This window comes from Lycium ferocissimum, chromosome 6, assembly GCF_029784015.1.
Source record: "Lycium ferocissimum isolate CSIRO_LF1 chromosome 6, AGI_CSIRO_Lferr_CH_V1, whole genome shotgun sequence".
Lineage (NCBI taxonomy): Eukaryota > Viridiplantae > Streptophyta > Magnoliopsida > Solanales > Solanaceae > Lycium > Lycium ferocissimum.
Window position 1 is genome coordinate 67852338 of NC_081347.1, and position 14473 is coordinate 67866810.

The 14473-nt window shown below is 33.8% G+C and overlaps 1 protein-coding gene across 1 annotated transcript; it reads right to left on the reverse strand.

Moving 5' to 3' along the window:
* Nucleotides 1–6889: 6889 nt before the first annotated feature.
* LOC132060948 (CASP-like protein PIMP1) lies at nucleotides 6890–10119 on the reverse strand. Its single transcript, XM_059453838.1, has 3 exons — nucleotides 9893–10119; nucleotides 9014–9143; nucleotides 6890–7180 (listed from the first exon to the last, which is right to left on the reverse strand). The coding sequence occupies exons 1-3, from the start codon at nucleotides 10057–10059 to the stop codon at nucleotides 6968–6970; spliced, it is 510 nt and encodes a 169-aa protein (XP_059309821.1). The 5' UTR covers nucleotides 10060–10119; the 3' UTR covers nucleotides 6890–6967.
* Nucleotides 10120–14473: the final 4354 nt, after the last annotated feature.

Consider the following 14473-nt stretch of genomic DNA (forward strand, 5'->3'; position numbering starts at 1 on the left):
CAAAGTGTTGTAGCAACATTCACCTTTGACTTCGAACACAAGATTCTCAAGAGCCCTGTTAGCCAAGTTACTTCAGCTACTGTAGCTTCCATGCTCTTGAATTCAGCTTTAGCAGAGCTTCTTGATACAATTCCCTACTTCTTTGACTTCCAAGACACAAGAGCATCACCAAACTTCGCAACATAACATGTAACTGATTTTCTTGTCTCCACGCAAGTTGCCTAATCAGAGTAACAGTATGCAACTAGTTGCTGAGTCTTAACAGCAGGCAAAAACAATCCTAATCCTGTTGTCCCTTTCAAATATTTGACAACTCTCAAATCAACTTCCCAATGTGATTGTTTTGGAGCATACATATGCCGACTCAAGACCTGAACAACAAAGGCATTATCAGGTCTTGTCATGGTTAAATACAAGCTTAATCCCAAATGCTCGCTAACTAAATTTTTGATAATCGCTTTGTCTTCAAGTTCTTTGTTCTCTGATGCTACACCCTCATTCACAAATGCATCATACTCCACAGATGTAAGCTTTTAGTTAAACTCCAAGGGTGTAGATATTGGTTTGCTACCAGACAAGCCCATTTCTAAAACAAGCTCAAGTGTATATTTGCTTTGACCCACAAGAATCCCTTTATCAGACTTAGGAATTCAATTCCCAGAAAATATTTCATTTCCCCTAGATCCTTCATTTTGAACCTTCTTGAAGATCATGCCTTACTTGTTCAATATACTTCAAGCTGCTCCCAGTGATCAAAAGATCATCAACATAAATAAGAATAACTACTATATCACTTCCAAATTTATGAGTGAACAAAGAGTAATCAAAATGAGACTGTTGAAATCCCATGTCTACAAGTGCTTCTGTAAGCTTCAAGTTTTATTGTTTGGGAGCTTGCTTGAGTCCATATAAGGACTTATACAACTTACAAACTTTCTTACACTCCCCAGGCTTGGAAAGCCATCTTCAACTTTCATATACACATTTTCTACCAAATCAACTTGAAGAAAGGCATTGTGGATATCCATTTGGAACACAAACCACCCTGAACTAGCAGCTAAAGCCACCACTAACCTGACAGTAACCATCTTGGCTACAGGAAAAATGTTTCTTTATAGTCAAGGCCCTTTTGTTGACTATATCCCTTGGCTACTAACCTGGCTTTATATCTCTCAACCTCTCCAGTAGACTTGTATTTCACCTTGAACACCCATTTGCATCCTATGGGAACTTTACCATGAGAAAGATCTACAATGGACCAAGTTTTGCTGCCCTCAAGAGCAGAAATCTCAGCTTGCATAGCCCTAATGCAGTGAGGGTCATTGCAAACTTCTGCATAAGAGCATGACTCATGCATAGTTGAATAAGCAGTAAGAGAAGCCCTGTATGAAGGGGACAACTTATTATAACACACATAAGAGGACACTGGATAAGGGCAACAAGTTGTTTTTGACTGTACAATATATTCATGTTGTTTTTTACTGTACAATATATTCATTCATCCAAATAGGAGGTTTGACACTTCTAGAGGATCTTCTTGGATCAAGAGGAACACTGACAGAAGGAACACTGAGTGGAGAATCAATGTTAGAGGTAGAAGTGGGGAGAAGGAATAGAGGTAGGATTAGAAGAAGAAGTTGAAGTAACTGAGGGTAAAAGATTATGAGTCCCTGCAGATATAGGTGAAGTAGGTTCATCAGACTTAGTGATAGAAAGCGTTATGGTAGAGTGAGTAGGTGTAATTTCATCGGTGGTATATAATTCTAACACTGGAAATAAGGGAGAAGAGCTTGTGGACATGGTCTTGAAAGAAAAAATATTCTCCTTAAACACAACATCTCTACTAACTAGAAACTGTTTAGAATTAATGTAACTCATGCAAAATATAACCCTTTTGAGAATAGGAATAGCCTAAGTGCACAGCTGGAAATGCTCTAGGACAGAACTTGTCATGTTTTCTCATATTAGTAGTGTAACACAGACTACCAAACACTCTAAGATGTTACATATTTGGTGTTTTATGAAACAACATTTCAAAGGGTGATTTACCACCTAGCAACGCAGTGGGAATTCTATTCAAGAGATATACAACTGTTCTCACACACTCACCCCAAAATTTTAAAGGAACAAAAGCTTGAAACCTCAAGGCTCTAGCCATGTCAAGTATGTATCTATGTCTTCTTTTAGCAATCCCATTTTACTGAGGGGTATATACACAAGAACTTTGATGTGTTATTCTAAATTTTGTCAACAAGGCATTAACCTCAGCATTATAGATTCAGTGCCATTGTCACTTCTAAGACATTTGATTACAGTATTGAACTGATTTCTGAGTATTAAAATAAAGTTTCTTAATACTACCATTGACTCAACTTTAGAATTTATTAAGAAGATCCTGGTGAATCTGGAATGACCATCCACTAGTGTCATGAAGTATCTCTTACAATTCTGAGTTAGGACTTTATAAGGCCCCCAAACATGAGTATGCACAAGATCAAAAGAGTTAGCAATGCAAGTACCACTACTGGAAAAGGATAGTCTAGTTTGCTTTGCAATAGGACATACAGTGCAACGGTGATCTTTTATTTTGGAATCAGAAATATGCAGCCCATCAATCTTCTGTAACACTCTCAAGGGTGCGGAACCTAACCTCATATTCCACATATCACTATCAACAGCAAGATCAGTTTTACAAGCAGTTACATTGCAACTTTCGTTAACCAGGGTCTTATTTGTAATACTAGACACAATTTTATTTGTGATACGGGAAATAGTAGAAAAACATGAATTATTGTTGACATTCTTCTTCACCAAAGCTCCTTCAACCTTCAGAATATACATCCCTTCATTGTCTCTACCAATCCCCAGCACCTTTCCATTTGAGATTTCCTAAAACACACAAAAGTCAGGGAAGAAAGCTACCATACAATCTAGTTCCTTAGTGATCTAAGAGACTGAGAGGAGGTTATATTTGAACTCTGGTATGTATAAAACATTTTCAACTATTTTATTCTTGAATATTGATGCTTTACCAATGTGAATGATAGGGACTTGTCCTCCAGTTGGTACATTAACTCTATTTTTGTAAAGTTCTGTCAGTGTTATATATGTGACTAGCAAATTGAGATTGTGCACCATATGATTAGATGCACCAATGTCCACTATCCAGTTATTCTTAACTAGATTAGATAATAAAGCAGTCACAGTACCTGTAGTTCCTACTGAAGCTACATGGGCTACTGACTCTAGTTGCTTATCCTTCAACATTGATATGATTTGATTATACTGCTCTGGAGTGAAGAATGGAGTTGTTGGCACTGATGCTGGTCCAGAGAAAGAATGTGTGTATGCTTGAGAATCTTCAGTGCATTCAGATCCTGTGATAACATTATTTGCATAGTTCGAAAGATTTCTTCCTTCTTTACCTTTCTTCTTATGTTTGAAATCAGCAGGGTAACCATGTAATTTGTAGCAGTTATCTCTGGTATGCCCTTTGTAGTGACAACAGTCACATACCAGATGTGCTTTTCTAAGATATCATCCACCATTTGGATTGTAATGTCCTCCCCCTGAGCTGCTTCCTCCACCAGAGTAACCACTACTGCCAAAGTAACTACCACCTCCTGAATAACCACTAGAGTGACTTCCACTTCCTGAATTACCACTGCTACTAGCATAACTTCCTCCATGATTATTTGTAGTTATGAAATTACCACCTTGTGCTCTATTTCCCATGAGAGAAATGTGATCTCTAGCATCAACTTGACCTCCAAAGTTACTCACATTCACATTCAATCTCTAACTCTCAACATTGATAATCATAGCATAGCTTGGTTTATGCTAGGAGTAGGGCTCATCAGTAAGATTTGGCTCCTAGCCTGTTCAAATGATTTGTTCAATACCATGAGGAATTGCCATAACCTTTGGTTCAGGAAATGATCAGAATATTTTTTGGATTCAGGACAAGCACAGGAAAGGTGAGGTGCTATAGCAGCAAATTCATCCCAAAGTTCCTTAAGTCTAGAGAAGTATCCAGATACTGAAGCTACTCCTTGTGTAAGAGTAGCAATTTCCTTGTAAAGATAATAAGCCCTAGACGCATCTATTTTGTCAAATCTCTCCTTCAAATCCTCCCAAATATCATGTGCATCAGATGTATGAATAACACTGCTAATTAGACTCTTAGAAACAGTGTTCATTATCCATGCTAGCACAATAGCATTGCATCTATCCCATGTTTCATGTATGCTAGGATCATACATTTTCTTGCGACAAGTTCCTAACACAAAACCTAATTTGTTCTTTCCTCGTATTGCATAGATTTACTCCAGATTGAGTAATTTTCAGAACCTACAAGCTGAATAGAGATCAGAACCACACCTTGTGTATCTGAAGGATGAATGTATAGTGGATAATTGTGATGAACTAAGTCCTTTGAATTTGTAATTGTTTGCACTGTTTCAGAAGCATATGATGAATTTTCTCCATTTGTTGGATTCGTCATTGTGAAGTTCAATTTCACAAAAGATGAATGAATTTACAAGAAATTGATCGAGTATCAATCAAATTTTCACAAATTCTTCAATTGCAAACCCTAACTTTGCGAAGAAGAAGAAAAAAAACTTTTCTGATTGAAATTCACCTCGACTCAATACACACATGTATTCATCGTGAACTGGCTGAGCTTGCGATCCTAACCTTGCTCTGATACCATGATGAAAGCTCAACAGTAATGGAAATTGAGAAGAGAGAAGGAAACGAAGAAGACTCCATTCACAAGCTAAGATGAAAAAATGATTCTGTTACAAAAGCTACAACTAAGAGAGGTAACTGCCTCTATTTATCTTATCACTAACCGACTCCAACTAATCATCTAGTAACTAACTACATTTAGCTTACTAATTACAATTAGTTAACTTAACAGCCTTTTGCATAACTAGCCACTTTCTCAACACTAAGTATAATATTTACTTATTTAGTGAAAGTATCGGCGCCAATAAGTTTTTTTAGGTGCAGATGCACATATTTGATAACTACATTACAAACTTGAAGAAGTAGGAGAAGAGAAGGGCCTAGTAAACAACAACTTGTGTATGTCTGCATGACATAAGGTGGAGTTAATCTTATCAATAACTTATTGCTCGTGAAATTATGATTGGTGTAGAATTGATTAATAATGAAAATTTTATTTTTCTTATTGATCAAAATCATAGTGGAAAAGAAAAGAAATCCATGGACAGGAAAGTATTCCCCATCGAGCTTAGGGTGTTTACAGAAGGAGAGCATATATATTGGGCTCGTAAAACATGGGGAGTTTACCTATTGGGCTCATTTCAGACCGAGAATGGTGGATGTTATGGAAAATAGCTAGGAAGGGCTGACAGTAGTGATTGACAGTAGTGGTTGATGGTAGTAGTTGGAGGGACGACTGGCGATGGTGATAACTAATAGTAATGCAGAATATTAACGTAGCTGATTGTGGTAATTTATGGTGAAGATTGTAAATGGTGAAGACTGATTGTGATGATTGATAGCAGTGATGAATGTGGTTGAGAATGGTAGTTGTTGATAGTGGTGGAATGTCGTGATAGATATAGTGTTATTCAGACCCATTAAGTAGTTCAAAAAATGAACAAACATATTTAGCAATTGAAATATGAATTATTAAAATTTAGACCTAAATATGGAATTACATATCTTCTAGCGCAAAATTTTGAATATTTATCTTAAGAATAGTGATCTTTTTTAAAAATTTGATTCTAATTCCTTGAGTCATGAAAATATCTGCCAATGCCCATGTGTTGGTTATATAAAAGAATTCATCTAAATCATCTTGACTAGAAAGAAGAATACAGAGACTGAACTATACCACCGGTGAAATTGAAAAAACGAATAGAGGAATAGCTTCATATCTCATATCGAGGTGTGTTTGGTGTGTACCAATTTTTTTTATGTTTAGTTGGTTAAAATATTTTGAAAGATATTTTCCCTAAAAAAACAAGCTCTTAAAAAAATCAAGAAAATGACTTTCTTAATAGAAGTAGGGAAAATAAGTTCCATAAGTGTCAGTTTATGCAGATTGTGTCCCCCCACCCACCCACCCCGTCCGCCAGTACCCTGCCACCCCCGACACTTGACCCCACAACCACTTAATTCCCACCCCTCCAGCACCCGACCCCTATTTCGTCCACCTCTCATCCTCGTAGTGTTTGCCTAAATTATATATAAATATTCTTGTGATAATATTTTTTTTCTTTTTTACCACATACCAAAGAAAATAAATAGTTTTACTTATTTTTTGGAAAAACATTTTCCCCCGGAAAACACATTTTCCTTCCTATGAAACACACCCTTATTGTCATGTTTAGTTTCAATGTACGACTTGTTCCATGAATCTTACTACTAAACTGTAGTGGTAGGATAGATAGGAATATAGGATTAATCCTTCAATGGAAAGGAAAAAATATCTAGCAAAAAATACTTGTCCCCCTTAATCGATCTAGCAGGATGGATAGGAATATAGGATTAATCCTTCAATGGAAAGGAAAAAATTTCTAGTAAAAAATACTTGTCCCCTTTAATTGATCTTATGCGGTACAAATCCAAATTAGTCGAACCTACAAAGCGGATAGAGCTAACTCGCAAAATAAAAGAATGAAAACATATGTATTACTCCCTCTGTTTCAATTTATGTGAACCTATTTCCTTTTTAGTCCATGCCAAAATGAATGACCTCTTTCCTAATTTGGAAACAAATTCACTTTATGAATGATTTACAACCACACAAATATTCAAGACTTAGTTTGAACCACAATTTTTTTCAAAAGTCTTCCTCTTTCTTAAATGTCGTGCCTTCAAATGGAATTCACATAAATTGAAACGGAGGGAGTAAAACCTTACCATAAGCAAATAAAGATAATCTTCCAACGAAGATGTTTAACAAAAGAAATTAAACAAATAATAGTAGCTAGCAATCATACATGTCATCATCCTTAAAAATTTTGAAGGAGATAAACGATGAAGTCATTGTGCATGCAAATCCACCGAGACAAAAGCTAGCTGCTGCATTTTGTTTGTTGAGAAAATCAACGGTAACCATGGCACAACTAGGCAATCGATTCAAATCCACCGTTAAACCAAATCCTGCTGCTGCACCCGTACCCACAATCGTCGACATTATCTGCTTAATTATGATCATCATGTAAAAGAAAAGATTAATAATGATATATTCATACTCATTAGTCACTACTAAAAAAATCTCTATTTTCCCACTAATGTTCAGTGGCTATTTCTTACTGAATATCGGTGGAAAAAACCTAAATAGTAGTAGTTTCCCATTTTAAAATTGGGTCAAGTTCTCTCTCGTTTTCAATGGAAATATATTTCCCATCATGCTTTCTTTTCTCTCTTTTCCGAATTTTACTTCAAGTTCTGTGGGAATTTCTTGTCTAAAATTATGTTTTAGAAGACAAATTTCCCACCAAATATTGGTGGGAAAAGCCTTTATTTCTAATAGTGACTTATATATCATGAAACGTGAGTAGTTGTAAGAGTCACTTAGTCAAGTAATTTTAAAGGACGACAACTCGATGCACAAAGAATTCCCTATTCATGACATATGGTTCGAAGAAGGAAATATCACGCAGGGTTTAAGAATTAGAGGCTATATATTCCACGGAAGTCAAGTAATATATGTATGAAAATTTGTGAGTATGAATCGAAGAGTTAGATTGCTCTCAATTCTTCTTCTTAGTCCCTTTATTCTTAAAAAAATGACATTATTTTTTTATTGGTCTGTTTAAATGATCATTTTTTAAAATTTTGAAATATATGAACTTCACATTTATTTCATAATGACAATTATTTATAGTCATAATGTCGCTCCTATTTCAATTTGTTTGTCATACTTTGACTCGACACGCACGGAAACTATTTGTGACTATTAAACATGCCATAACACCTGTGACTATTAAAGTTTATCATTAAGAAGATATAAAAATATACTACCATTCTTATTGGAATAAACTAACAAAGATGTAGTTCCAAAGAAATTAAAGTGGAATGGAGGAAGTATATTAAGTTTAAAACTACGAGTTAATAAAGTTTTATAACCACATAATATTATAAGCATATTTAAAACCAACTCAAAGAAAATATTTTTTCTTAAACTCCCCTGTTCAAGCTACGTAATTCACATAAATTGATTTGGGAAGTATTAAATATGTGAGGAAGATTAAGTGATACAGGTAAGGAAGTATTGGCCGTCACTAGGCAACATAGATAACTTGATCTTGAGGGGGAAATTCCATCTAGCCAGTGCTTACAAAAGGATGAGAGGTGCTACCTTAGCGGTTCCTTGGAGCAAAGTACTCTATCAAAAGATAGCGGAACCTAAACAGAATTTTATTCTATGGTTTAACTTACATGGAAGATTAAGAACAAAGGATGTATTGATCAATTGGGGTATGCAAGTGGATGACAAGTGTGTCCTATGCAGCAGGCTGCCAGAAACTAGAAACCATTTGTTTTTTGAATGTCAATTTACACGGCAAATCTGGCAGCAGCTACTCAGATGGCAAAAATGGGATTGGAGAATCCAGACGTGGGAAGATGAATGGGGATGGGTACAGCAGCAGTCTAGAGGTAAGCACCCAAAGAGAGTAATCTTAAAAGCTAGCCTAGCTACTACAGTATATGGAATTTGGATTGAGCGGAATACGAGGGTGTTTCAGAAGAAGAGGGACACTATAGAAAGTATACTACACAAGTTGAAGCTCAATATTTGCATCAGAGTTCGAGACAACTCCAAACTAGCTAGTTACACCAGATCACTGGAAGTGTAGGAGTGGTTTTTTTTTGGCTTGTTGGATAGATAGGATTTGTAAATGGGATAGAGGATAGTAGTTGAGAGGGGAGGGATTGTTCAGTCCACCCCTGCTTTGTAACTAGGAACTTGGTGATTAATAAAATTATTTTAATTGCCAAAAAAAAAATGTGAGGAAGATGAACACACCTTGTCAGCATATACGTCAAAGTGACTGAGTTTATCACATATGCAATCTCCAGTCTTCGCTCGGATTATTGCAATTGCAGTTTGTAGGAGGGAATACACAAATCCAGCACCAGAACAAGCAAGCATGTACCTGTGAAACCATCATTTTATAGCATCAATTATGAAATACATTCTCAAGATTTAAATTATATACATTAAAATTTAAAAGCATAATTATTTTTATATTATTAGTTCAATTTTACTAGCAATAACTTATTATTACTCGATTTTAAAAATTACCATAACAAACTTGTTATAAAGAGTTACAAGTTCTTATAAATCAACTTAACCTGATCATATAAATAGTTTATACACAGAAAACTCGCATCAAAACAATAGATTCACAGGGCTAGAGATTAGCAATAATCGTATATATGCGAAATGAAAGATGCAACTATAAAAAGCAAAGTTCAGTGTATGAAACATTCCGCGTACTTATGCATGATGCGGGGCAGAATCGCACACAAAGGGGTTATGACATAAGTAGCCTACTCTTCTAGAAGCATCGGTGACTAATTTCATGTATCGAACATGTAACTTATAATTGTGGTGGAGAAACAACTTTATTGTTGCTTTCCAAGGTTCCCAAAAATGAAAGATGCAACTATAAAAAGAGCAATTCAATGGACAAAGCATCTTGCATTCACACAGGGTCTGTGAAAGCACCACACCCCCAAGGAGGTGTGAACGTAGGCAGCCTATCCTGACGCAAGTATTAGTGATTGATTTCACGGCTTGAACCCGTAACCTAGAGGTCGGAGACAACTTTACTGTTGCTCCAAAATTCTCCTGAAATGAAAGATGCAACTATATATGTTAAGGTAAAAATCAAACACTTACCGATAAGCATAGAAATCAGAAAACCGATACTTGACTTCAACATCACTGTGAAATACGGAAGCAACAGTCATATCAGAGGAGGAAGTTATAAGGATGGTGACAGAAGTTGCTAAGGAAACAAATGAAAGAACTCTTAACAAAAGATTAACAGTTGCTAAACAACCCATTTTTCCTATCTCCTCTCTCTCTCTCTCTCTAGATAATTTCAAGTTCTGGAAATTAATATGAAGACATAATTTGCTATAAACTTTATCATATACTAACAAGGAACATTGGAATCTTCATTATTGTCTCACTGTCGAAGGTTGACACAGCCTTACCTAATTATAAGCGGATTTAATAATGATAGGCAACTAACTGTAAGGACGAGTTCAATTTGATTCTTTTCATTTGAAAAAATAAATTGTGTAAGTAGAGTAAAAAACTAATATTTTTTCGTATATATATAAACTATTGAATTTACCTTACATAAGACAAGCTTAGACATATAATATTTTTTTGTATATTTTCATCTTCTTATTAAAAAATTTGGTTCCGCCATGATATGAAGCTTCGTATGGACTGTGGACTGAAACGCCTAATACCGGAGGGAGGGGCCACTATTGGGAAGAAATTAGATCACTTACTGCTTTTTTCATCCACTGGAAAGTGAAATTGAGACATAGTTCTCAATTCACTTTATTGATCACTGAATCATACATTTGAATGTTGTTAATCCGCTATTGTAAGAATTAATCATTTGCACCTAGGGTTTATATTAAACCAACAAAAAACAGAGGTGTGTTACTTAAATATTTATCACTTAATCATGATTAAATGATATATATTCTCTTTAACTTTTAACTAAATTATTTAGTTTGATATAAATAGGCAGATAATCTCCTAGCTAGCTAGAGGTCGTAATCATCTTTTTGGTTGGTGATTTTATGGAATAATAATAATGAGCTAAGGCTGTCAAGAATCAATTGGCATTTTTGAAACGATAAGAGACAGATAGATGAGAGAGATGGCCAATACGTGCTTTATTGACCTAATAATTAATTAGTTTAGTACAAATATTCTTTTCCCTTCTGGTGTACTCCTAGTAATTAATTAGATTTGCCATTTAATATTACAAATATTCTTTTCCCGTGACGTTTGAGCTTAAACTTACGTTACCGAATGGCAAAGACTGGAAATTGCTACAATTGAGAAGTCTCAATAATTGCAAGTCCTATCTAAAGTAGTTAGTTTACTCCCACTATATTTACACAGACGAGACTTCTATTAATTTTAAAACCGTTATTACTTTTTTCAATTGCAGAAATACCAAAACACTGTATCAAAATCTGTATTCACTGAAGTATAATTTAGTAAATATAAGAGTTCTATCTAACAACTTAAACTTTTAAATGAGATAATCACATACTTTAACAATATTTACCTTGTATTATTAATAAGGGAAAAGTAAAATATCATCATCTCTACTGTGTATTAATTTGATACTATTTCTCCGTTAGCAAAGTTATTCAAATATACACAATACTAATATACCTAAAGTATCACATATACTTTCTTGAGTGGACCGTAAATTCCCAAATCAACCAAAATTACCCATTTTATTAAAATTACTCATGCCCCATAAGTTAGACCCCACCCGACCCAAAATAATTTCACCCCACCCTAATTTTACCCATGCCCCACAGGTTCTGTCCAGTTTTTCAGTTTAGCTCAAGTTCAGTTTTGGTGCAGTTTTTTTTGTTCACAAAGAGTTTTGGTTTAGTTCTGTCCAGTTTTGAGAATTGTTGTAATTACCATATTGCTGTATTTTCAAATTGATTGTGAGGCCATCTTCCAGAATTGTTTATTGTTCCAGTGTTGAGAATTGGTTCATTTACTGGTTTGATCATTGTTCCACTGGTTTAGTTCAATTTTCCAAATTGCTTGTGATGTCATCTTCATTTTCTGTTATTGATTCAGAGACTTCTTATATTAGACCTTTCATCAGGTGCATGATATATAAGGATCGGCAAGGTTGTTTGTACTCCCTCCGTTCGCTTTTACTTGTCTATTATTTCTAAAATAAAATTTCACTTTTATTTGTCCACTTTTTAGGTATATTAGGGTGGGGTGAAATTAATTTTTGGGTCGGGTCGGGTCTAACTTATGGGTCATGGGTAATTTTAGTTAAATGGGTAATTTTTTTGGTAGGATTTGGGGATTTTCATCCACTCAAGGGTATAGAGTAGATGGAAATCCCCAAATCAGCCAAAATTACCCATTTAACTAAAATTACCAAAAGTATATACTTTGGCTAACGAGGGATATATTTGACTACTTTGACTAGCGGAAGATAAAGTTAGCCAATAAATTAAAGTAGAGAGGTATATTTGACCCTTTTCCCTATTAATAAATGGTCATTTGGCAACGTCTCTGGTTAACTTTCCTCTTTCCAAGGCCAAGACATTTTTCTTATTTCCGGGACATTGTTATGTGATTTAAAATCCAGGTAGTGGGATGTTGAAATCTAATTTAATTATGGGTGTCCGCTTTGATGCAAAGATCAGTAATTAATTTATATGACTTAGGATATTCATGAAAATATGACTCACCTAACTCGTTTAATTCGATCATAGTAAAAATAATCAAAAAAGTAATTAAAAAATCAATTTTTGGTTAGAACTTAGAATTGGACGAGGTGGACTATGTCCCATTGTTAATCACATCTTAACCTCCTTTATTTTCGCGCTTTTAATTAATGCAACCTTGCACCTAGGGTTTATATTAAACCAAAAAAACCTAGCTAAATGTTTATCACTTAATCATGATTAAAATAATATTTGGATCGTTAATGACCGGTGTGTTTATAATTCAATTCATTTTGACTACCTCAAATTTGGCTCAACCTCCGTTTTAGCAGTCCCTATCTATTATTATGACTGATTTTCATCGATTAGACGCAGAAAAAATAGGAGGAATAAAGGACTATATATAAGAGATTGGATAGAAAGAAAAGAACATCATACTAATAATTAATTATAGTGAAAGTTCTTTTCCCTTCTGGAAACTAGTAATTAATTAATTTGCCATTTAATAAAAATACCATGACATTTGAGCACTTCAATTAAAATTGAAAAACCGATAATGCAATTTGGTTTCTTAACATAGTAAACTTCTACTAAATTTAAAGACGAAACCTTTAATTATATACATAAAATTTATAATTATTTATATGTAGAAATACCAAAACACTGTAATAAAGATATTTTATACTTTATTATTAATTTAGTAAATATAAGAGTTCTATCTATTTTTGGACACTTTTAAAGAATAATCAAAACTTTAACAATATTTAACTAAAATTATAAAATAATAAAAAGGGCCAAAAACCACATCTTTTTTCATTTTACATTAAAGTTGTAGTCAAATATCTCCCTCATTAGAAGAAAATGAGGAGGAGGAAGTACCCCCAAATCAAAAAAGATTCAAGTTAGACCCCACCGACCCAAAATAATTTACTTAATTTTCATGCCCCACAGGTTCTGAAAGTTTTTCAACCGAACCAAAGTTTGGTGGTTTTTTTGTTCACTTGGTTTGGTTATAGTTTTAGATATTTAAAAACGCGATTACCATATTGCTGTATTTTCAAATTGATTGGTTTTAACCAGAATAATTGTTCCAGCGTTGAGAATTGGTTCATTTACTGGTTTGATCATTGTTCCACTGGTTTAGTTCAATAAAATTGCTTGTGATTCATCTTCATTCATCATGTTGCATCAATTAACATTCATCAGGTGCATGATTTATATAACACTTCAATTTGTTTTACTTCCTATTAAACACTTCAACTTCAGATAAAGTGTGTCTTTAATTAATCACGTATTTAAAAGTTTCAAATTTGACAAGGTGCCTGAACACTACTCTCTTTTAATTTTGAAGTGGACAAAAAGACTAATAAAAAAAAAAAAAACATGTCAACAAAAATAAAAAATAGAAAAGAGGCACACGTATGAAAATAAAGTTGGCCGTGGTCATATTTGACCCATTTCCCTATTAATAAATGGTCATTTGCAACGTCTCTAAGTTCCTCTTTCCAAGGCCAAGGTATTTTTTTTCGACATGTTATGTGATTTATATATATATATATATATATATTATGTTCAAAGCACAATTAATGCAAAGATCAGTAATTTATATGACTTAGGATATTCTAAAATTTTATTATATTAATCGATCATACGAATAAATAATCAAAAAATTTATTAATATTTTTTAGAACTTAGAATTGGATTTGGACTATTAAAAAGAACTTTTTATTTTCGTGATTGAGATAATGCAGAGAACCTTAAGTTCGGGCAAAAAAAACTTTTAATTTTAATTCAATTAATTTGAAATCGTAAAATACTTATTATTTTTTATCAAATTTTGATTTGGATAATTCTAATTTAAATCTATTAAATTAATTTTCATGTTTAAAACAAAAAAATAGTAGAAGATTGATTTTAAGAGATTTAGAAAGAAAAGAATCATACTATTTTTTAATTTTTGGAATACAAAGAGTACGTTGAAACTCTCATGTTGCATCAATTAACATTTTAAAAA